The sequence below is a fragment of the Corvus hawaiiensis genome, chromosome 11 (assembly GCF_020740725.1).
Source record: "Corvus hawaiiensis isolate bCorHaw1 chromosome 11, bCorHaw1.pri.cur, whole genome shotgun sequence".
In the NCBI taxonomy this organism is placed as follows: domain Eukaryota; kingdom Metazoa; phylum Chordata; class Aves; order Passeriformes; family Corvidae; genus Corvus; species Corvus hawaiiensis.
The window spans coordinates 4,592,765-4,617,526 of record NC_063223.1 but is presented as its reverse complement, the minus strand read 5'-3'; the positions used below and the strand labels follow the sequence as shown (position 1 = coordinate 4,617,526).

Sequence of the window (24,762 nt, the reverse complement as noted above, 5' to 3'; positions counted from 1 at the left end):
GCAAACTGGGATAGTGGAAGGTGTCCCTTCCAACTCAGGATATTCTCTCCAGGCCCAGCTCTGGCATCTGACAGCTCATGCTGCTGTTCCACCCCTGCGCTCAGCGATAAGGGGCCAGATCTCAGTCCCTGCAGCTCTGTGTGTCCCTGCAGTGGAGTTACCAGGAATTTCAGGCAGTGGAAAGTCTGCCTCCTTGAGATTTTAGTTCCATGGAACTCCTCTGGTTCCCAGAAAATGGAACATGACAGCTGCACTTAATGTTTTAAGCTGTGTTTAAGGTTACACGGGATGCAGTCCCATGTCTCTTCCTTGCTGAAGGAGATCCCGGGTTCTGAGCCTGCTGACACCATGGGTTAAGTGCACTGATGTATCAGATTGGTCTTTATCCCAGGGGAGGGTACAGAGAGCTTGTCCTGGTTCCATAGCATGCAGTGGGATGAAATGCCAGGCAGGAGGTCCATGGGAATTCCATGAATACTGGGTGCATTAGGGTCATACTCCGAGGGAAAACAGTAAAACAGAGAAAACTGAGGTTGTTGTAGCACATGGTGCTGCTGTGGCAGTGGGGGAAGGTCTCCCCAGAGCCACTTCTCCCCATCCCAAAGGAATTCAGTGTGACTGGGACAGGGGTGGGGGGATGATGATCTAAACAGGACCTGCACTGGGGAGTGACTGGAGATCTGCTTCAGGTGAGGATGAAGGAAGCAGTGTGGGAGAATAAAGAGGGAAAGTGAACTTTACATCCTTGGAATCAGTGACTCAGAGCAGACTGGCCTGAGGGTGATGTTTCTAACATCAGAGACAGAGGAAGTGTTCAGAGAGCACATCTTCTGTCACAGGAGGAGGAAGGGTGAGAGTGTTGAAGACAAGACTCTGGGACAGTGGCTGGGGAAATCCCACCCCTTTTGTGCATTTTCTCAGGAGCACTTTTGGAAGCAGCTCAGCAGAGGATTTGGGCTGATGGGAGCGTTTCTCCCTAGCCTGGATTGCCAACAGGTTACCCAGAGTTCCTTATCAGATAATAAAAGCCAGGTGGCACCCGGATAAGGCCTGGGACTGACAGACCAGGGGGTATCTAAAGCACTGCTGAACATGAGGGAGGTGCTGCTTCAATATTAGGGACTCCTGCGACCTGATTTTCCCTTTTTTTAGTGCAAGATTATGAGCAATCCCATCAGAGATCATATAGAGACAGGAGTCTCCTGTCTTTATCTCAAAATCGTGAGGGCAGAGAGAACACAAATGGAATAGGTTACGTTCTAGGTGTCCCGGATCACTGTGATCCAGCCAGGCATTTGGGAATATGACAGAAATACAAATGTTCCTGGCTCAGAAGCAGGTGGACTCTGAAATACATGGAATTTTGTCACTGGACTGACTTGCCATGTGTTGGGTGGGTTGTCTCGGTCTCTGTCAGTCACACACACACTTGAATATGAATTTTGCTTCCATTTGAAGTTTTTAAGTGGGCCATGAAGAACCAATCCAATTTGTAGGGTTTAGTGCTGTGTTTTCTTCCAGCTTCGTTGTGAATATATCTGAATAGAGAGTTTATTTAGGAAATCAGCAGTATTTCAGCAGTGAAAAATTCAGTTCCTGTCCTAGGTGCACAATGCAAAGTCTCTGTAAAAATCCATTAGTCCTGGGAGCTAAACTGTGTGATGCAGTTGACGATGAACATCATTCCCTGCAGGAGAGAGCCACGAGCAGAAGTGTCTGGGAGAAATGCTCCAGACCACGAGTGACCCCAGCAAAGCTCACCCAGCACTGAAACCAGGCTGAAAGGAGAGGTGGAGCTGCTGTTCCTCCACCTCTCTGAGGGTGTCTTTCCAAGCTGGATCTTGATTCTGGCCCTGGAATTATTTACATAAGAAAAACTCGTGGCTAATTTGAGGCAAAATGCCATGGAAGAGGAGAAATGTCAGGGACGCGTTTTAATGATGCTCTGTGGGGAAGATTTATTCAGGAGAGAAGGAGCTGAGGATTTTGAGGAAGTTATAATGAGGGATGGTCTTGGGGGTTGTTATTTTCATTTCACCTGTGATCCTGCCTCCATCCTGCCCCTGACATCAGAACCAGGGCTCAGCCACAAGGCAGCAAAGCAGGAGCACAGCCCTCAGAATGTGAGGTTTGTCCTCTCTGTGTGCCACTAATTAGAATGAGTCACTTCCTTAGGAGAGAGTACAAGGCATTGTGAGACAATTTCACCTTCACCAGGAAACAAATGAGACCTCGGCCCAGAAAATTTGCTTTCAGTGTTTGTTTGGTTGGTTCTGCTCTCCCTGTCGCTGGGTTTGTTCAGTAATAGGTGTTTGGGTGTCAGACTTGCTCGCGCTGGTGTGGAGGTCTCAAGGGGGATGCAAGAAAAAGTTCATCTTAAATAAAAATATCTGCTGGGCACAGTGGTACAGAGAGACAAAACAGTTTCTAATGAAGGTCTGATCCATTTTACAGGCTGGGCAAATAAGGCAGCAGAGACTTTTAATGACTTGCTCAAGGTCAGACAGAAAGTGAGGAGGAGAACTCATTTTATTCCCAATTACTCCAAGCCTGTGCCCACGCTAGAGCAACCTTCCTCTTCATTTGGCACTCTTCCTCCTCTTTTGCTCATCTAATTCTCTTTTTGATGGAATTGTTGAGTTGAATTGTTCACATCTGGCTGTGATCCAAAGTCTAAATGTTCAGACTGGTGTTTAAGGGGCAGGGTCCCTGCTGTGCTCCCCATGGGCAGCTGGGATACACTCCCTGTGGGAATAGAGCTGAAATCACACCCTGCTTTTGCTTTCCATGTCTCCTTGGCTCAGTTCTTTGGATACTTGGAAAATCCTGAGGTTTGCAGCTGCTGTGCTTTCTTTGACTTAAACTTGCGGGCACTTTTTGTTAATGCGTGCTTGCCACAGGTTTAAAGGGAATAGTAGAAAAAAAATAGGAAAAAAATAGGAAAAACTTGTCCTGTTTTCAGAGGTATCCCTAGGTGCTCCCCTCCGGATCCCTCTCCTGATACAAGTGGCACATAGGAAGATGAATGTCTTGGGCTTGATAAATGCTGTGGACACCAAGCCTGGCTTATCCCAAGGCATGGATGACACAAGCAAGCCTTGATCTGCGTGACATTAAGGATGCTTAAGCTGTGGATCATTCACTGGAAGCTGGGAAGTCCAGCCAGGGATTTTCTGGCTGCTCCTTAAGTTTGACAGCTCAAGAGGTATCCGCTCCTAATGACTCTTAATTTGGGATTTATTCTGGCATGGCAGCTAATTCCTAACGCCTTGGTGCTGGTGAGGAGGGTGGGTAACAGGCATAGAATCAGTGTGAGCAAGGCCTAAAATACACACTTGTGCCTTAAAAATGCCAAGACTGTGGCAGTCACTCCATGATTTTGCAGTTTGAGTGCCTGGATGTTCCATTTTTTTCTGCTCTGCTGCTTCCTGAAATTTTTGATTGATGGCCATTACTATTCAAAACATGTGAAAACACCATGGATGCACAAACTGCACAGGGGGAGCTGTTCCAGGGGGAAAAATGTTGTTGGGCACTGTGTCCATGGGCTCCATGGAATTACACCTGCACAATTCCCCTGGGTTGTGGTACAAGGAGAGCAGTGATTGATCCCTGAGTGACTGGCAATTTATCACAGATTAGATATGATTTCTCCTGTATCTGATTAACCTTCTCTGTGCGACGGCCATCATTCCTGCAATGACAGTAGATTATTCCATACTTGAAAAGACGGATATCAGCTCGTCGCAATCAATAGCCCACAAAAGGTGACACCTTGAATTCCCTGGGTTATCCACAGAGATTGTCACCAGCACCTGGATCGTTTTTCAAGAACGGAGATTCCACCTGAGGCAGCTCTGGAGTGAAGTGGGTTTTATTTTAGTCTGCAGTGCAGAGCTGGACAAGGATGTTGGGGTTCCTGGTGTAATCAGGCGCTGTTGCATCCTGCTGCAAAGAGCAAGAACAAATTTCCCTGAGTGACAGGTTTGATTGTCATCTCCAGAGCCCATTACATGTGATTTGCTTTGTGACAATTGTATGGAGAGAGCTTGATTTGATCAGATTGCATTGCACTGGGTGAAATGGAGGTGAAAGCGGAGTCTTGCGTCCTCTCGTCGCTCCCTGCACTCTCACTGCAGTGGATGTATTTTCATATATTTTGTCTTTGAATTTGCTCTAAAGGGAGCCCCCTCCCCAGTATCCTCCCGTGCAGGCCCATTCTTAATGTGTTTTCAGATTTAAATTACCCTTCATTTATCATTCAGCCCCACAAACAATGCAGCTTGGGGTGTGCAGAAGTGCAGTCCCCTGACTGACTGCCCGCTCCCTGTCTGGGCAGTGGGAGGCATTAAATCCTGGGAGGGAGGTTCTGCCATCAAGTTTAGAGAGTTTTCCATCTGTGGGAAGCTCTTCGGTGAAGCTGAGGAGGAAACTGCTGCTCTGGGAAGGGCAGCAGCTGCACGAACAGACCACAGGGAGCAACAGCCAAACCCTCCTCTTAAAACAGCCTTGCCCACCCTCACAGAGAATTCCTGAGAAAGGGGCTCAGGCTCCCAGCTCAAAGTAATCCCATGTCCCCACACTGCTGTGGGGAGATTTAAGCCAAACAAGTGGCAAGATAAGGATCCTCCTTCAGCAAAGCAATTTTAGCATGGCCTAAATGGCCAGCTCAGCCCTGTGTGTTGCTGAATTGGGTCTGTGCTCCTCCAGGAAAGGTCAGGTGTTCCATCCCTCCCTTCCCTAATCCCTGCTGAATACAAGGCCATGTCTCACTGCCTTCACTGCAGAGATCAGTGCTGCCTGATGACATGGAAAGCTCTAATCACTAATCACAACTATTTCTAAAATCAGAGCTAAGTGACTCTAGTCCCGGGCCTCAAGTCCCTTTTCTAAATTGATAGTGTCTCCTTTTAATAGGATTATATTTTATTAGGCTGAACTGCCACAGCACACACCAGAGGGTGGAAATGCTGCAGAATCTTCTGTTAAGAATGTGTGTAATAGCTGATTGTAGGGAAAAAAGGGATATATTGGCATAAAACCAAGTGCCATCCTGAAAGCATCTGTGTGACTCATCACAGCTCACAGGTGGGATATTTTAAAGGCCAAATACTGTAAATACTTAACCTTTTCCCCATTTCTTTTTAATCCCAGTTTTGGCCATGCCCCATGAAGTACTCAATCTATTCAGCTGTAATTTGCTCTGCTAATTCCTCTATGTGTTCAGTCATTCACTGGGTTTTAATCTCTTTAATTCAGAGCTGTATTTTCCTCTCTCCTGCACATCCCAGTGTCTGATGACAGAGCACTCAGAGCTCCCAGCAGTTTCACCAGTCAGGTCTCAGAGGCTTTTGACTTTATGGTCCAGGATAAATATTTCATTCACAAACAGGAAAAAAAAAAAAATTAGAGCACGTTTGAGTATTTTCATGTATTGGACTTTGATTCTTTGGTTGCTCATAGAAACCAGATCCTCCGAGATTGATTTTTATTATCTCCAGACATGATTTGCCTTGGAATCAATACAATAATGTAAAATGTCATTGCAAATAGAGGACATTGATCTGAGATGCATTTATTAACTCCCGCTGATAAAAGCCAAAATGAAATTGGTAAACATGATGGTATTCAAAAAAAAAGAGGCAAAATGAGTCCCAAATGCTCGAGTTAGAGTTCATCTACAAGGAAAACACACTTTAAAGTCTTGTACAGGAAATGGTTTATGCAGATAAGGAAAAATATATCTGAATCTTTAACACTGTAACATTAATCTGAGAGAATTAGGTAATTAGCTGGTTAATCAAACTGGAAATTGCTGCTTATCTGCCCAGATCCTCACAAGGAATATCAGCAGTCAGGAGTATTTCCAACAGACGTTCACTGCTCAGGCAAAAGAGGGAAGGGGAAAGGGGCATGTACTGCAGACCTCAAAATAGGCTGAAGTTTGGAGTTAATGATCTTGGAGTCGTTTACAACTTTAATTATTCTGTGGTTCTGTAAGATCTTGTACAACATTTCCATTAGCTTCCCAGCAGCATGGAAGTGCAAACCTGAATGAAGTGAAGGCGGGGCTGGAAGAAGACAGGAAGGAATAAGTCTTTGGAAAATTTCTCTTAGAAGTAGGACAGTCTGAAGGAACTGCTAATTTGGGGGCTGGGGGGGTAGTTCTGATTTCTTCAGGGTTTTTATGCTGGATAAATATGTCAAAACCCAAGTATTCCCTTCTGCTCCTTCTCCTTCAACCTCCTCCTGTGTGCTGGGATAGATGTCTAAATAAGCATTTAGGTATTAGCTGCACCCAGCCTTGGAAACGCTGACATTATCCCTTCTCTCTTTAATCTGTCTCTGAATGCTCAATTGCACTGATTCGAGGCCAACAACAGGAGCTGCATCTCCCGAGCACGTTCCAGTTCAGTCTCTTATTAGAGTCAGACACTCTGTGCTCCTGCCGCAGCCAGGGCTGCCACAGCAGATCCCATCGTTTGCTGAGGACTGTGATACCCTTACCTGCAAGGCCCCGCTGAATCCATCCCCCGGAGCGCTTCACGCAGCCCCCGGGGCCGAGCCCAGCTGGGAACGGGATGCTGAGTCCACCTAACGCAGGCAGGTCTGGAAGAACCCCTGTGGTCAGTGGGAATTCTGCTGACGGGCCCCGAATCTGTGACACTGCGCCCGGCTCTCCCCGAGCCTCCCGCATCACTCAAAAGCTGCTCTGCACTGACCTAGTTTTTTGAGGAAAAAAAAAGCATTATCTGCGAGTGTCAGCCTCTGCTGAGGTTTGTGTCACTTCTGCGGTGCCACTGCAGCCCGTGTCCCGCTGTGTCACATCCCGCAGATTGATGTCGCACGCACAGCCCCGCGTGTGCCACAAGCGGCGGTCGCGGCGCTGCGGGGCTGTTTGCCCTAAACAAATCATCCCTCCCGATGGACACCCGATCAATGGCAGGGCCGAGCCGGGTGCTTTCCTCGCAGATTGGCTCATTGTGATCCCCAGGCCTTGCCCTCAATCCTGCAGCCTGGGGGGTGCAGTTGGAAATGCATCCCGAAATGCAACCCAGCATCCCGAAAGGAGCCGGGAGATGCGGGTGGCAGCTGATAAAAGAGAGAAGGGAAGCAATTACAGCCTTCCCACGGATGGGAAGTGCTGCTCAGCTCCGTTTCTTCTAAGGAAAGAAGCAAACTTTGTTAAAATCTCTCGCAGGATAAACCAAATCCACTTAATCAGCCAGAAGGACCCCAAGCTCTCGGCACTGCGCTGCAGCAGTAAAGCCAAGGGAGGTGACGCAGGGAAATCGGGGTTTCAGGCAGGACTAAAGGAGGTGAGACAAGCTCGGGTGACCCCAGTGCAGCCCATCAGGGAGGCTGGGGGAGAGCTGGGCACCCAGAGCTGTGCTGGTGCGGCCGTGAGGGAGTCGGGAAAATTAATCTACAAACACCAGAGGTTTATGTCCAAAAAGGAGACAGAGGAGTCCTGGAATTCTTTATTCGAATAAAGGGAGAGGCCATGGGGCATTCCCCTGGGGTCTCCCAAGTTGTTGGAGGATGCGGCCTCCTTTTATCCCAATTTCCTGGCCCCATTTCGCTCTCTCTTTCCCCATGGGCTGAGGTACCTGAGAGACACAGACTTTCCAAATCACCTAATACAGACCCCCTTCCAATGTGTACCCTCCCCGTTTTTCCTTTTCCTTGTGTCTCTTCTCTTTTTCTCTCAGTCCAGGGATTTAGCACGGCCTTGGGTGAGCAACAGTCTGTGTCAATCAGTGGAATTCCTATGGAATTTATGGTTCCTCCCATTGCGTCTTTCACCCCTCCGCATCTGGCTTTATCTACAGCAGGTCCCAGTGTGTTCGTAAAGCCGCTCCAGCCGGGGACCATCCCCAGGAGCTCTCGGGCTGCTCAGAGCCCCCGGGCTCGGCTACAGCAGGGCTGGGAAAACCATGGAAAACTAGGAAGTGCCGCCTCTGTCACACAAAGAGCGTCCTCCTGAGAGTGGCGGCGTGGAAGAAAGGCTGGGAGGGAGCTCTGCTGCTTCCCCGAGCCTTCAGTGACACCTACAGACCGTCCCTGCCCGTGCGCAGGGGCACATCCAGCTGCGCTCCTGCCATCCCAGGGTGCTCTTCCCGGGAGCGCCAGGCCAGGCTGAGGCTGGATATCAGGAAAAATTCTCCATGGAAAGGGCTGTCCAGCCCTGGCACAGCTGCTCAGGGCACGGGTGGAGTCCCCATCCCTGGAGGGATTTAACAGACGTGTGGATGTGGCACTTGGGGACAGGGGACAGTGGTGGCCTTGGCAGGGCTGGGGGAGCAGTTGGACTCAGTGACCTTAAAAGATCTTTTCCAACCTAAATGATTCCACAATTCCATGAAACCTGCAGGCATTTTCAGAAACACCAGGCACTCGCAGTTCCTGCAGCACCAGCAGGAGCTGTGCTGAGCTGCTCCGGCCTTCAGCAAACACACATTTCTTGATATCATTTATATTTATATAGAATATAAATCCTAGAATTCTATTATATTTCATATTCTATGTGTTTATATAAACCTATAATATTCTAACTATATTCTAGAATATCATTATTCTATAAAGAATATTTCATATATATTATATATCTAAGATATTCTACAATATAATTGTATAGAATTCTAAAATACAAATTACATACCAGAATTCCATTCTAGAATCTATTCTATGTTCTAAAATTCTATACAATTATATATTCTATTTTACATATTTATAGTCATTATTTTCTTCATTCTTCACATGTTTATAAACACCTGAGAAATATTAAATTTATTAATTAATTGATTAATTAAGTATCATAACACTTACTGTGGTTGTTCTAAGAGCTCCTCTGTTTGGTCAAAAGTGAACACAAAACACAGACAAATTAGATTTGTCCAAGATAATACAGCCAAGTCCCTGAGGACTTGATCTGAAATCTCTCTAGACAGCAACAAAATCTTTCTCACCACCTCCTGTACACTTTTGATAAGGTTGAAAATCCAGGAACAGCTTCGCATCCCCTGGATTTCGGTGAGTAGTTCTGCCCAGTCCATATCTTTGTCGCTGTATCTTTGTTATTTTAGCAGGGAATTAAGCAGTTGGGCAATAGGCTCTGGAAGGTTTTGGTGTCGTGTGCCAGAGATTGAATAATGCTGGTATTATTTTAGCATGACAGCCGTGCAGAGTGGATTTTTGCAATAAGCAAAAATATCTATCTCTGTATGATTTTCAGACTTTTGGTCTCATTGTTAAGCAATATTTTTCCTCCTTTTCATTTCCTCTGAGGCCCTGTAGAAAAAATTGCTGCATTTTTGTCAACAGAAATGGAAGAGAAATGTTAACTTTAGAGGCAGAGGGAATTCACAGGCACAGACGAGGAGCAGGAGACTGCATAATGTGTCATGGCTCATCTTTCTGTGCCACCACTCTCTGCTCACACTGAAGTGAATGAAACCAGTGGTAAAGGAGCTGTGGAACTCCAGCTTGAGAAAGAGATTGGTCCTGAAGCCTGGGGTGGAGCTGCTGCCTGTGCTTAACACAGAAGCTGCCACGTCACAGATCCAGGTTTGGGGAATTCCCTTTGGAAATGTCCTGTTTAGGACCTTTCCTTCTGCTTCAGCTCCCTAAATGCCCCTGTCTGGCACCACATCCATGCTCTGGAAGGTTCTGTTGGTATCACTCATCATTTATATTTATTCTTTGTGGGGATCCTCCTTGCACAAGAAAAGGATTTGAGTTGTGAAGCCATCCATCAGAGAGCGTGGCCAGTTCTCAATAAACATCATAACAATAATCTCAGCCTTATCTTTCCTTTGCCAGGTACAACCAGATTAAAAACTCCTGGCTTTAATGCACCCTTTTTGTTCCAGTTCTGGAGATTTTACATTTAATTTAGGAACAACAGAACAGTTTTTCGATAACTGTGGTGAGCAACACATGAGTGTGAAACAACTCTTTGAAGTGAGAAGATTCAAATAAAAGAATCTCTGATAAAAAGTTTTAATCAAACCTTTCAGATCTGCTGCACTCTTTTCCAGCCTTTTCTTTCCTCCTTCTTCATCAGGATGGTGGCTGGAAGAGGATTCTGGAGGGTTTATTAATAGTGTTTTAATCCAACAACTAGAGACAGGATAAACCCAAAGATAGAATAATTCACTTGTTGATTTAAGGACCTTCCTAAGTGATCACTGCTTAGGATCTCTCTCAGCCCTACAGTGTCTCTGTTCCTCAGGAGAACAAGAATAATCCTTTTTTTCCCCTCTTTCTTTGTTGTCTGTAGATCCAACCCGGGTCATGGTGTCCCCTTTCAGCATGGATGTCACGGTTGGGGAAAGCATCGTCCTGCCTTGTCAGGTGTCCCACGATCACTCCCTGGACATTGTGTTCACCTGGTCATTCAATGGGCACCTGATAGACTTTGAGAAAGATGGGGATCACTTTGAAAGGGTAGGAGGAGTAAGTATTAAATCTGACAAAGTGGGTAATGTAGAAAAGGTGACGGATGGAAGGAACTGGATGAAGGCAGCGAGAAAAAGGGGGAAAGAACTGGAAAACTTTCAGCAGAGGTAGAAAACTGGGAAGGGTTTTGCATGTTGCTCTGAGGGAGGTTTGAGAGAGCCACAGATCTCAGGCATAGTGACAGTCCATGTTTGCATTTGTCAGGAGTGGAATTCGGTGCTGAAAGGAAAAGGAGATACAATTACAAGCCTTGCTGTTATCCCTTAGAAAATGAATCATTAAAAGATGAACTCACAGATTGATGCCCAGGGCTTACAGCAGCAGCAACAGCTTTTCGGGGTGACTGCTCCTGTTTTGGCCCACAAAGCTAAAGTTACAAACTTTATTAATATTCCTCAGCCCAAAGGCCACAACCACGAGGTTACCCTGAGATTTCCAATGTATCGAATGCTTTGTGTCTGGGGAGAAATTCAGAGAGGTTCTCAGCATCCAAAACATCCAGAAACCTGATTAGTTCTATTCAACAGTTAATCAGACATGCACTTGGTGTTTGGAAAACAAATTACTGCTGGTGTGTGATGCAAGATTTCCTCGGAGAGTGCTGTTCTCGTGATCTTCAGCACAAAAATGCTGGGCAATCAGAATGCTGGCTGGGACACAAAGCCATGAAACTAGTGCGGATATCTCCAGATTTGGGCTGGGCTTCCCTTGCAGGAGAGATGGAGACACAACTTGGGCCTCTGGATGCCAGAGAGGGTAAAAAACGGATATCCAGAGAGAAAAAGGAGGAATCAGAGTGAACCTGTCCTACACTGTCAAGTTGTTTTAGCGGGGAAAGTGCTTAACAGCCCCCAACCCTGCACCCCTGCCCCTTGGAGGAGCCAGGATTTTAGGGGTGCTCCCTCTCTTCCCTTCCAGGCAGACTCCCATCATTTTAACAGGCCATGGCTTGCATTACTGGTGTTTTCATCAGTCAGCATAAAGTAAATCCATTAGTCACAGTGTCCTTCATGTGATAATGATGTTTAGGGCACATTAAAAAGTAATTGTAACCACTTTTCCCTACTTTATCAGCAGGACTCAGCTGGTGATTTGATGATCAGGAGCATCCAGCTGAAGCACGCGGGGAAATACGTCTGCATGGTGCAAACAAGTGTGGACAAGCTCTCAGCTGCTGCAGACCTGATTGTAAGAGGTATTTGAATTTTGTTACTGTTGTTGATGGTGGAGTAAAATTTCTTTTTTTTTTTTTTCTCCTACCTTCTGCAATCCCTGGGCTCAGGGACAGCCCAGCATCTTGTAATTAATCTGAGAAAAAAGCTCTGGTTCACGCTGGGGTTCACAACATCAGCCAGAGCATGTAAAGTGTTTCATGTGCTCCCAGAACAGACCCTGCCCACACACCCCCAGTACCTGCTCGTGTCCTGAACGCCAGCCCTGCACCCACTGGGCTTGTTCGTGTCATGAACTGTGCAGCAGAAGCAGCACCCAGCTATTGGCTGCACTTTCTGCCAAGAGATGTTATTCTTGTTAAGAATAAACATGATTTAGTGACCTCACTGATATATCAAGATCTATTCATTACCATGCAGAGGTAATGTGTAAGCTTGACTTTAACAGAGCTGTAATTTATTGCCCTGAGCCTGGATCCTTAGGAGAAATCTGATTTATATTTTCCCACTTGTTAACTTTGGGGAAGGCAAACTTGGGTGCTGCTCTGTCCCTGCTACCCTTGGTTCTCATAAGCAGGAGGAATATTAAATTCTTCACAGGGACATGACCCTTGATGATGATAGAAGTACTGATCTTGTCACTCCCTAAAAACATCAAGGGTGTTAAAACATTGGCACAGGGTGCCCACAGAAGCTGTGGCTGCCCCTGGATCCCTGGCAGTGTCCAAGGCCAGGCTGGATGGGGCTTGGAGCAGCCTGGGACGGTGGGAGGTGTCCCTGCCTATGGCAGGGGGTGGGATGGGATGGGCTTGCAGGTCTTTTCCAGCCCAAACCATTCTGTGATTCTCAGATGGGAGCAGACTGAACCTCAGGCACCACTCGGGCAGCAATGGCCATGGGGTGGAGCAGAGGGGTCTCTCCCTGGCTGGTGATTCCTGCAGAACTTCACGGGTTCAATCACCCCAGCAGTGAGGCAGAACATCCTGGTCTCTCCCACCATGGTGCTGGTGCATCCCCACAGTGCCTCCCAGTCCCACCCAGGCAAGGAGAGCTGGAGCTGCCCCAGCTGCTCTGCAGGGACCCCGTTACCTCTGTCCCCAGGAGGGGAAGATGACCAGAGTGCTCCTTCCTTGAGTCACTCCGATTCTTGTGCAATGCCACAGGTCCTCCGGGTCCCCCCGAGGCTGTGACCATAGATGAGGTGACGGACACCACGGCCCAGCTGTCCTGGAGGCCGGGGGCAGACAACCACAGCCCCATCACCATGTACGTCGTGCAGGCACGCACCCCCTTCTCGGTGGGGTGGCAGGCAGTGAGCACAGGTAAGGCCCTCACCTGCCCCATGGGGAGCTCCACGGATGGAAAACTCATCCATCAGCACCCATACAGCGCTGCTTGGACCAGCTCTGGCCCCTGATGTGAAAGGCAATTTCCCTGGCTGCAGAGCACTGCTCTTATTAACTAGTTCCAGGTTTGGCAACCCAAAGATTTAGGGTGCAGTCAATGCCATTACTCACCCATTTTTCTCATGAATGTTTAAGGGAAAACAGAATGAATTCCTATCTCTTGTTGCCGTGCTGGAGATATACAACAGTAATTGCGGTCTATAAAGACATCCCTCAGGGACAGACCGTGTCATCCCACCTATCTTTAAGGAGAATTATTTCCCTGATAGAGGAAAAAATCCCATGATGTAATTGCTCATTCCGTCAGGGGTTAATTTTGTTCCAGTAACCATTAAACAGAGACAACCATGTGTTTTAAGAAGAGAAAAATAAAGCCCCTCCAAACCTGTTGTCTTTACACTCTGCTTCCAAACTGTGGCAATTTTGGAGCAGCTCTTTAATGGCAGGAATTTCTGGGCTAAAAGCACTGTGGTTTAATGCTGCCTCTTTGACTTTTTTGCAGTTGTTAAAATCTTAGAAAGATGAGAAAAAGTTTATCAATCCTTATTTGTATTTATGTTAAGCCCTCACCTTTAAGGAAATCAGATTTCCCTGTGCCTCCCAGCAGTTTTTAATATCCCAGTGGGTTTCCTTGCATCCCCAGTTCCAGAGATCATCGATGGCAGGACGTTCACAGCCACGGTGGTGGGGCTGAACCCCTGGGTGGAGTACGAATTCCGAGTAGTGGCTGCCAACCTGATCGGGATTGGGGAACCCAGCAGGCCTTCGGAGAAGAGAAGAACTGAAGAAGCTCGTAAGTAGTGCTGGGCAGAGGAGTTGAAGGTGAAATCTTTGTGGAATAAATGCCAAGAGATCCCTGAGCTGTAGGAAAGCCCTGGCCCTTGGCTCCTCTGTTCTGTTGGAGCCCATAATGGAACCGAAGATGAAACAGGAAAATAAATAAAAGCCTTTTTTTATGGAGGACAAATGTTTAAACTAAACAATTAGAGACTGAATACACAAGTTAATTGGCATACTTTTAATATACTATTATTGACATACTTCTAATGTGCTGTTTGCCATGGCAAATTAGTCATTTTAACAGTTCCTGGCACCAGCAGGGAAGGCCAGCAGTGTCCTGTTGCTGCAGAGCTCTGTTCTGTCTCCCTGTGGGTTTTGGGTTTCAAAGCTGTCACATCCATCTTCTGCATCTCTTTTTTTGCAGTCCCTGAGGTGACCCCAGCTAATGTGAGTGGAGGTGGAGGCAGCAAGTCAGAGCTGGTCATTACTTGGGAGGTGAGTCTCAACCCAGCCCCCATCGAACCTTCTGTGAATTTCAAAGGGTTGGCAGTAAACCAGCCCAGGTTGCATGACAAAAACAGCCCAGCTGTTCAGGTGGAGCTAAAGGATGTCCCTGCCCCAGCCCCTGGGCAGGGCAGCCAGCAGGGAAGTGCTGGGCAGGGACCGTGGGCAGCAGGATTTGCCACCGGCTCAGCTCCCAGCGCATCCATACAACAAATTGTGGATGGCCAGGAGCCACCCGAGGGATAAAATATGCTTGGAACATCCTGACCTGGTGGAGAACGGCAGTGGCTGGCTCCCAGCTTCCTCCCTCACCCTCTCTGGGATAGAAGGCAGCAAACAGTTAAAAGCCAGCACGAGGCGTGCTGGCTTTCATTGGTGCTGATGGCAGCCAGCAAGAGGAGATGCAGAGATGAGAAATGTTTAATATTCCTTAAGGCAGATGGGGTTAGAACTTTAGTCATTTGTCTGCTCGTATTTCCATGTTGTGATGCGATGCAGCTGGCATATTTCTCCTAATAATGAACTCCACTAGACATGCTAACACTTCCATTTAGCACTATTTCTGACCAAGCTGGCAGAATGAATCGCCAGAGATATTTTTAAGGTTATTAAAAACTATAAATGGGTTTTTGTCCTCACCACACAGCTCAATGTGCTAAATTTCCTCCTCTGTTGGACTAATTAGTTACGCCGTGTCTCCTAAAGATACTGCAATATGTTTCAAAAACACACATGGCCAGAACATCAGCCATTGGTTTGAGATGTAATTTGCACAAAATATAATTTGTATTTTGACAGAAGAGTGGTTTTACTCTTTTAAATGTCCAGAGGCCTTTTCTTGACGATGTGCTCTGAGCCCTACAATACAGAGTAGGATGCAGTCATGAGCAGTAACCCGTGCTGAAGCTCTATGGACATCTGTGGGACAGTGGCCCATAATTATGGATTATTTTAATACTGGAACCTTTGTGTTTAATGCAGCTTTTTAGGGGGATGTAAGCCTGAGAGTAGGAAGCGTCAGTGTGTCCAGGGTGTGTTCTTTGGGGCTTCACATGTGATCCCAAAGGCATGAGAGCAGCTGCACGTGTGTTGGGGAAGCAGGAACCGTGTCCTTGCTTCACCCCAGCAAACCTCAGGCTCTTCACAAAGCCTAAAATTATATCACCAATGGAGGCCCCATCTAGTCAGGGAGGGAAGGGAAATAAGCTTTAGAAGAAGTGTCTTCTGGAGGTGCTGCTTCCTGTTTCATGGAGCAGAAAGGCTCTGGTGCAGGCAGGGTGGGATGAATTCAGGTTGGATGTGAAGTAGGACCTCATGCACCTCCATCTCCAGTGCTGTGTTCACAGAATCACAGAACTGCAGAACTAAGTAGGTTGGAAAAGACCTCTGAGATCATCAAGTCCAACCTACGAACGAAGAGGACCAAGAGGAATCTCCAGGGTGCAGCCAGGGAGGTCGGTGTGTGCTGAAGCTGCTGTTTGTCCCTGCCCACAGACGGTGCCCGAGGAGCTGCAGAACGGGGGTGGCTTTGGCTACGTGGTGGCCTTCCGGCCCTTGGGCACGGTCAGCTGGATGCAGACGGTGGTGGCCTCGCCGGACGCCGCCCGCTACGTGTTCCGCAACGAGAGCCTGCCGCCCTTCTCGCCCTACGAGGTCAAAGTGGGCGTCTACAACAACAAGGGGGAAGGGTCCTTCAGCCCCGTCACCGTCGTCTACTCAGCAGAGGAAGGTAGAGATGAGCCCTCCCCACCTCCTCTCCCTCCTCTGTGCTGCAGGGTTTGAAAGGGTTTGGTCTCCACCTTGACACATCCTTTGATACCTCAGCCTTGCTCTGATTTATAATAAATGGCGAACCGTGATTAATTCTTTTCACAGTCATTAAAATAACATCAATCGTAATGAAATCTTTTGATATTAATGGAAAAGTAATATGTAATCTGGAAAGAATTCCGCAGAGATTTAGCATGAATTAATGTCCACTGATTAGAAAATGTTCCCACTTGTCCTAATTACAGTACATGGTATCCTGGGTTGAGTTTAGTAATGACATCTTATTATTTCTGAGGGAGAGGCCCGACATGGCCTGACAGGCCATCGGTTTGAAATGTGGACATTTGTTTGTTTCCTTCCTTGTGCAATGAAGAAAATGAATCCCCTGACGATTGGGACTAATTGAACATAGAATTGAAAATTCTTACTTCTGTTTTTAACTGCCCAGAGCCAACGAGAGCCCCAACCACTGTTTTGGCCAGAAGCCTTTCTGCCTCAGACGTTGAAGTTTCTTGGGCTCCCCCGTGGGAGAACCAGCACAAAGGAAGAATACAGGGATATGAGGTATGGGACACAGAATGCAGGATCCCTTCAGCAGCAAGCCTTGAGGGGACACAGAGATGTCCTTGTGCTGCTCCTACTGCCTTGAGTGTGTTCCTGAGGTGGATTTGCTTCCCTTTGCCTCTTCAGTGCACAGAGATTTCTCTCACATGGTTAAAAATTCCACCTTTCTTTGTGGGATCTGGCTGGAAATGGAGCCCTCCCTGAAGGTGCTGCCATGGCCAGGCTTGGGGAGGGAGCACTGCAGCTGGGCTTGTCCCCAGCAGGGACAGGGATCGTGGCAGGGAGCAGGAGCTGTCCCTGGCAGCAGATCTGGGTCAGTGACAGGGACAAAGGGGTGCTGCCAGCCCGGGGCTGGGCACCACCACAGCCCTGCTCTGCCTCCCAGGTCCGGTGTTGGCAGCATGACGAGAAGGAGGAAAACGCCAAAAGGATCCGGACGGTTGGGAACCAAACATCCACAAAAGTCAGCAACCTGAGGGGCAATGCCCTCTACCACCTGGCAGTCAGGGCCTACAACACTGCCGGCACCGGCCCCTCCAGCGCCGCCGTCAACGTCACCACCAAAAAGCCACGTGAGTGTCGGCAGGGATGCCGTGCGAGGGCCCAGCTGCTGCTCCCCTCTCTTATTTCCGAGCTCTCTTGAGTCTGAAGGAGCTGTCAGACTTGCCTTTGCCAGGTTTTTGTGCAGAAGATTTACCAGGCTCAGGCTTTTTATTTTACTTTTTTCGTGAGGCTCTTCCTGGTGTTAAGTAAGCAGAGCATGCAAAACTGAAATCTCAGCCGTGCAGGCAAATTAAATATTTATCTCAGCATTCAAGAGGGCTTTTTTCCTCTGGTTTCAGGCATGTTGAGCAAGTGACTGAATCCATTTTTCATTTAAAGCCCCGTGTCGTGTCACACCTCCAGTGACCCTGAGGACACAGATCAGTGGAGCAGCTCGTTAGCTTTGCAGAGGGACAGGGCTGAGGCAGGCTCAGCTCTGCTGGGAGAAGCCCCACTGGCACTGGCAGGGATCCAGCTGGGAATTGGTTCCCCTCAGTAACGGGGTGCTGTGTGTGTTTTGGTGTAGCACCGAGTCAGCCCCCCGGGAACATTGTGTGGAATTCATCTGACTCCAAGATCATCCTGAACTGGGACCAGGTGAAAGCCTTGGACAACGAATCAGAAGTGAGGGGCTACAAAGTGAGTATTTCCATGGTACTTGCATGATTTTCCAGGTCAAATCTGGGGCATTCCTCCAAAACCAGAGGCCATGCCCTGTGTAGCACAAGCACATTTCTTTTCTGCAGCTCCCACCTGCAGGACTTCACTCCTGCCTTCCATGGAAACTTCCCAAAGGCTGTAGTTGGCTCCTTAATTGCAGATAAATAAAATGCTTTTTAAATAGTTCCCATTTCCTTCAGAAAGCAAAGCCAAGAGGAAAAGAAAGAGAATCCTCATTAGAAGAGGTTTTAATAGGACATAATTTAACTAGAGAGAAACCTTGGGAAGAATTCAGCTCCACCACCTTCCACAAGGGTTCCATTTCACCCAAAAAGATGTTGCCCTGGGGGCTGAGTTGTGCAAACATTTCCTACCAGAGCCTGAGCCAGTGCAGGACCTGGCCATGCGCCAGGTTCTGTTCCCAGTCTGGAATGCCAGCAGCTTGGCAAGCCTGTGCCAGCTCCCCTCAGTTCCTGCACCAACTTTTAAGTGTCTTTGGTGCTCTGTATGGGCTTATCAAAAACAAGTAATTTCTCAGGGTTTTTAGTCCAAACCTCAGATGAACCTCAGCAATCTGGACCAGCTTTTTACTACACATTTTATGTTTGAAATGCAAATTAAGGAGTTGGTTGAAAGAGGGAGAGAGAGACTCGTCACCCTGAAAAAGCATCTAGAGGGTTTCTAAAACATTCTCCTTTAACTTACTGTTAGGGTAGCACAACCAGATGGATTTATTTCCTGAATCATAGAAAAACATTGCTTATTTTTCTTCTTTTTGCCTAGAAATCTTATATTTTATGTCACAATTTATGATATAAATTAGTACAACTCCCACAGCTCAGAAGGTCATTCACAAAAGTCATTTATTCTGGGAAACCATTGGTGGCACTGCATCAAATATCCCAACTCAGTTTCCAGAAGCAGCATAATAAGGAGTTTCTGACCTCTATAAGTAAGTTTTTACTTATACAGGGGTTTATTTTAGCTTGACTAAGGTAAAGGTTTCTCTGAGGGGCTCCACCAGGTACCGGTGCCGTGTTCGGTGCTGCTGATCCTCCTGCCAGTGTCACCCCCCTGCCCAGGCACTGCCACCTCTGTGCTGGTGTCCCCAGCAAATCCCACGGGTCCCCTTTGTGACCAGACCATGCCTGAGCATCAGGGGCAGGAACAGAGCAGCAGCACCTCTGGACACCCTGAGGTGGACGACTCTGAGGACAGCAGGTGGCTCTGCCCTTTCTGCCTCCTGTTCTCTCCCCCTTGGCCGCAGGTGTTGTACAGGTGGAACAGGCAGAGCAGCACGTCTGTCATAGAGACAAATAAAACCTCAGTGGAGCTGTCCCTGCCCTTTGATGAGGACTATATCATCGAGATCAAACCCTTCAGTGATGGCGGCGACGGCAGCAGCAGCGAGCAAATCCGAATCCCAAAGATATCAAGTAAGGATGGGAGGGACTGGGGTCTGTGCCACAGGGTCCCACCAGCAGATATTCCAGTCCCTGGCCCTGATGTCATCCCAAACTCAAGATTCAGCCATAAGAAATGCCATCCTAAGTAATTCTATTTGTATTTAAGGTTTCCAGGCACTTTCCCCTCTCAGTTCCGTGTTCATATATGCATTGAATGTATTGTTTCACTGCAATTCACAATAATCAAATACAGCATGCAGAGGCTTCTAAATTTATAGGGCTACTATACAGCCATATCCCATTGTGTGCTGGATGCATAAATATTTATTTAGGGAAATGAGGTGGTGTAGAAGAACAAACACAAAGAGTATTTTATTACACAACATGGCTTTTGCAAAATCTCCATGTCCCATCTTCCATTAATAATGTCCCAGTTTACAAGCTGCATTAAATCAGGAGCCTCTGCAATGCAGGAATATGGCATTAAAATTACAGCGATGTAAAAAAAGCCTGGGTGAGAGCAGAGTTCTCCCCACCGTGGCTGTGTAAGCCATGCAGAGGAATTTAATCAGCAGCACAGGAGAGGGAAGAGGAGCTGGAACACGCCAGCTCCCATTTGGCTCCAGGCCGTGGGTCACTGAGCAGATACACAGCTCCTCCGGGGTGGGAGTCCTGCCAGGCTGGTGCCACAAGGAACAGCTGGAATATGGTGCAATTGTGAAAAAATACCAAATAATGATAAGCAGGCAGTGTGTGAAATAATAGAAGTGTGAAAGGAGCCCCAACACAACAGGGACGGGAATTGAAATGAAACAAAAAATTCAGTTGGAGAGGTGACTGTAAAGAGGAGGGTGCTGAAGAGGAGGAGGGGGCTGTGCATGGGGGCTGTGCGTTATCTGAGGAGTGGAATTTAAACCGCGGGGGAGGTGGGTCAAGGAAGAGTTCAGGGATGGTTCTCTGCTCACCTCTGTCTCGTTCTCCCCCTCTCCCTCTCTCAGACGCCTACGCCAGAGGCTCGGGCTCGTCAACCTCCAGCGCCTGCACCCTGTCAGCCCTCAGCACAATCATGATCTCCCTCACAGCCCGCTCCAGTTTATGACAACAATGACATCAAGGACTTCTTCTTTATAATATAAGCAGCATTTAGCTAGTTGTTTTGGAGACACCCAGTACTAAGTAATATTGTGGTTTGAGTACATCTTACTACTGGAAAAAAAATGTTTATGCTTCTTTAGGAATGGCATTATACAGTACTTCCTCAAAGCAAATATAGCTTTGTCTGAAGTTTCCTTGGAAACTCTGCAATGCACTGAAAACATCTGTAATATGATGTTACCAAAGCAGTTTACATATGTCCTTATATGCATATTTTTTATTATATATTTAGTGTTTTATAGAATTTTTTAAAGTTAACATATGATGTAGATATTAATTTTTTTCCTCTGCTCTAAAATGCTACGGACGACATTATCACAAAAATATTGTTTGGGATTTTTTCCTTTACGATGGAGAGTTCAAAGTTGTTCTTGGCAAGTTGGCTGGAGCTGACTGTACAGTTTTACAGGGCAGAACTGATCCAGACCCAGATTGTAACAGGCTGAATTTCACTGGCAGTTCCAGCGACTCCTGTGTTGAACCAAGTGCTTCTAACACACGTTTCATCCAGAGCTCTGAGCAGGACAAACTCCAAACACTCACAACAGCAGAATCTTGGAAAACCATGTGGTTTTTGGTTGGTTGTGGACTACAGGACACGTAGCCAATATTCCGGCATCGTGCAGTGACGAGGGGCTGGCGTGAAATTGCTTTGTCTTGATCATAATCAGCATCAAAATGGGGTGGGAATGAAGATCCTGCAAAGCTGTGACCTCTGCCTGTGGTGACACTACAGGACGGCCACCGGAGCAGCAAACGCCACAGGCTCGCTCAACCCAGCTCAACCCACCTCTGGAGATCTAATTCCAAGGAAATTCCACACCTTTGGGGATTAATTCTGAGGAAACCAGAACACAGCCACACTGAGACATAAAGCTGCTCTGGGCTCATTCTTTGGGACACAACTCCTCATCCTTGGTAACTCCACTCTCCAGACAACGCTCGGGAATTTGGCCCGGAGCGGGAGCAGTGCCGCCCCGGCTCCAGGTTATCCATGGAAAAGTGGGATCTCCTGGAGATCCCTGCTGGAACTTTGCCTTTCCTTAGAAACTCTTCCCAGACGCCTGGAGGCAGAAGAGAGTCACACCAGAAAATGACAATATCCACACTGGAATAATTCTTCTCAAGAGAAGGACTGTTTGTTACTACGGGGAATTTTGTAAGTTCGGATGGGATAACGCTGGAAAAGGCAATGGAATTTTCTACACAATTTTCAACTTTCAATGTGCTGCAGTGGTATTTTTTCTTTTTTTTTCCTCCTGATAGCTTGAATTTGCCTGTAACTTGTCCTTTTTGCTTACAAAATAATACAGTTAACTTTTAGACCTTCTAAATATATTTATTCAGTAACTCATAATCAGGATTCCACTTGTGTAAAAGTCAGGGGTGTTGACCAGAGAAATATTGTCAGTATTTCAAGCTGTGTTCCTTTCTTAGTTTGATATGGTTACTTCTATGTAAAAAAAAAAAATAAATAAAATAAGAAAAACCTAAAAAAAAAAAAAATTCACAAAACCAAGAAAAATGAAGTGAAAAAAAAAAAGCTTCTGTAGTTTTCTCCCCGGTGTAAATGATATTTATCAGTGATCTAGCAGATGTAATCTTTTTTTAAAGGTATTGGTAATAAATATTCTGTCATTTGTAAAGATACCTGTCTTCCAGGAGCCTTTTTCCTCCACTTTTTGTTCTTCCCAGTGAGAAATTTCACCTCAGAGCCTGCTGAGACTGTCGCTGATGTGAAGATCCAAGAGTTGGTTTAAGTCAAAACTTTGTGGAGGCAGGGGAAAAAAAATCCATTTATACATCTTGGGTCTAATTCTGCTCCCAAAACTGACCAAAAAACGTGAGCAGGTGAATTTTGGGTGTGTTTTGTAGAGCCGAGAGCTGTCCAAGCTCATGGGGATGGTGCTGTTGGAGCATCTCTGACCCCATGGCTGGAGCAAAGCCCCTCCAGAGACTGCCTCTGCTTATCCTGGGCATTCCTGAGGATTGTGGGAGCACTGCTTGAAACCACTACATCCACCACAGCCACTAATCCTTTCAGGGGCAGGAGCTGGATGGTCCTCTCTGCATTTCAGAGGAGCAATGCAGCTCTTTGCAATCAGGGAAGCATAAAAATAAACCGGCGCAGTAGCACAATTCCACGTGCAAAAAGAAACGTGAAATTGCCGTTTCCAGAGGCGGGCGAGGAGCAGCTCCTGGGGCTGCTCTCCTGGAGGCAGCAGGGAAGAGCTGGGAAGGATGAATGCACGGGGTTGGGAGCTGGGTTTGAAGGGAAAAAAATTAGGAATGAATATTTCTCTGCTGTGGGAATGGGGATGGAGATCTGGGGTGGTGGTGCCAAAACTTCACATAGCCCCCCGTGTGGCCTGGGATCCTGGACAAATTCCCTTTTCCCTCGTGCTGCCTGGAACGAAGCCTTTGCTCCAGGGACCATGACCGTGAGGAGGCAGCATGGCCAGGAATTGTCCTCATCCTGCACCCTTGGTTCTCCAGCACAGGGGAGATCCCCCCACACCTCTGCCACTGAAGGTGAGTGGGCTGGCCCTGCAGCCTGACTGGGGAAACGCAGCTACTCCTGCTTTACACCAGGTTGGTTTTATTTAGCAGCATGTGTATCAGTGTGGCTGCTGGCTCTCCAAGCTGTCCAGCCCTGCCTGTCCCCAAGAGGACTCATCCTGGAAATACCAAGGACCTGACATGCAAAATATATTTAAATATATTGCATTCATCTCTGCAATAGCTTGCCATTAATGGCAATGGAATTATATGTAGAAATCTTAATTATTAAGCCACTTGAAGGCATGACATAAAGTACATTCCAATAAGTGAATTCTCTCTAGTCTCATTTTTAGGATTTCACTAATGAAATTCTGATTTTAGATTGGTAAAGTTGGGCCCCTCAAATTCATTAAAAGCATGTGCAGGAGAGACACTGGAGGCACAAACGTTCTATTAATGAGCTACATTAATTTTGATGGAGCAGTACTACTTCATCCAGATGAGAACTGGCCCATTTATTATAATTATTTTTAGTCTGTGGTACCTGGGAACTCCATTTCTTTAGGCACCGTCCAAAGGACTTATTGGCTGGATCAAATCTTTATTTTTATTCTTTGTTAACATGTTTAACCCAGCTCCATGGACAGCAGATTTCTTGGAATTAGAAGGAATTCTGCAAGACCAGAACTTCAAGGGCCACAGCCAGGGAGGGCAAAGCCTGAGGTTTATTTGAGAACTCCCTCAGTGCATCACAGAACACAGGGAAATAAATTAGAAACTGGGTCTCAAACCCAGGTCATTTAACATGGAACAACAGAGAGCAAAGGAAAACAGGCGGCAATACTGGGCTTGGATTTTCAGAACTACTGGAGTTCACACCCAGGAGGAGCCCAGCTCGTTCAGCTCAGAGTCTTAAGAGCAGCAGGAAGTCCTTGGCACATTTCCTTATTGACTTCCCATTTGCAAACTCTGTTCCCAGGCTGGTTTGTTTTCTTGGTGCATTTGAGGAAGTTTATCTGTTTGTGCCATTTTTCTCTTCTTTTTTCTTTCTTCCCCCACTTAAGCTTTAATCTCCCGTGCCAGGAAGCACAAACAATCCCTTGTTGACCTCTTGTAGATGCTGCCAGCCATGTCAGAGCCAGCAAAGGAGCCTTGGATGGGAAAGGAGCCACCTGTGAGTGTCCCATGCCTGCCCAGTGCCAAGGTTCCTGGGGAGCAGCCCCCTGGGCCGGAGATCCCACCCATCCCAACAGGATTCCCACACTCAGGAGGGTGAGGACACAGGTGAAGCTCTGTTTCCTACTGAACTGTGGTACCTGAGGGGACAGCAGGAGCAGACACAGGGTTAGCTTTGCTCACAGGAGCAGTCAGGCTCTAATTGCACATCAGGTGCATGAGCAAGCTGACTTTTGTCTTAAATAGCCTAAAAAATCCAGAAGTTTTGGGGGTTTATAAAGTCCTGAGACAGATCACAGAATCACAGAATATTCTGAGTTGGACAGGACCCACAAGGATCGAGTCCAATGGTCACTACAGAGACCAAACCACAGCCTCAGTGTGATCAGCACCATGCTCTGACCAGCTGAGCTGATCCCAGGTGTTTCTCTTCATCCCAAATTGGTGCTGTTCACTTACAAAGCAAGCTTTAAGTGCCTTTGAGCATTGCAGAGGACACTGGCCCTGCACAGTCCCCACACAGGATGGTCTGGCTGCACAGTCACACCTGCCTTGACCCAGGAATTGCACTTCCATGGATGCTTTTCAGGTGGAAATTCACAGTGTCTTTACAAAGTGTAATCAGCAAAGGCCAGGTGAGTGTCCCTGCTCTCATGATGGCCT

The 24,762-nt window shown here is 47.1% G+C and overlaps 1 protein-coding gene across 3 annotated transcripts in view; it reads left to right on the top strand.

The window, feature by feature from the left end:
• Positions 1 to 22,069, top strand: part of LOC125331430 (contactin-4) — a 273,122-nt gene extending 251,053 nt beyond the window's left edge. For 2 of the 3 annotated variants that reach the window (XM_048315394.1, XM_048315395.1), the window contains 11 exons: positions 10,283 to 10,458; positions 11,536 to 11,656; positions 12,797 to 12,955; positions 13,683 to 13,832; positions 14,244 to 14,314; positions 15,818 to 16,052; positions 16,542 to 16,657; positions 17,043 to 17,229; positions 17,727 to 17,839; positions 19,128 to 19,296; positions 20,265 to 22,069. In XM_048315394.1, coding sequence (XP_048171351.1) covers positions 10,283 to 10,458; positions 11,536 to 11,656; positions 12,797 to 12,955; positions 13,683 to 13,832; positions 14,244 to 14,314; positions 15,818 to 16,052; positions 16,542 to 16,657; positions 17,043 to 17,229; positions 17,727 to 17,839; positions 19,128 to 19,296; positions 20,265 to 20,365 — 1,598 coding nt within the window. In that variant the 3' untranslated portion in view covers positions 20,366 to 22,069. The remainder of the gene's footprint in view (positions 1 to 10,282; positions 10,459 to 11,535; positions 11,657 to 12,796; positions 12,956 to 13,682; positions 13,833 to 14,243; positions 14,315 to 15,817; positions 16,053 to 16,541; positions 16,658 to 17,042; positions 17,230 to 17,726; positions 17,840 to 19,127; positions 19,297 to 20,264) is intronic. The other variant, XM_048315396.1, reaches the window with a different exon arrangement.
• Positions 22,070 to 24,762: the final 2,693 nt, after the last annotated feature.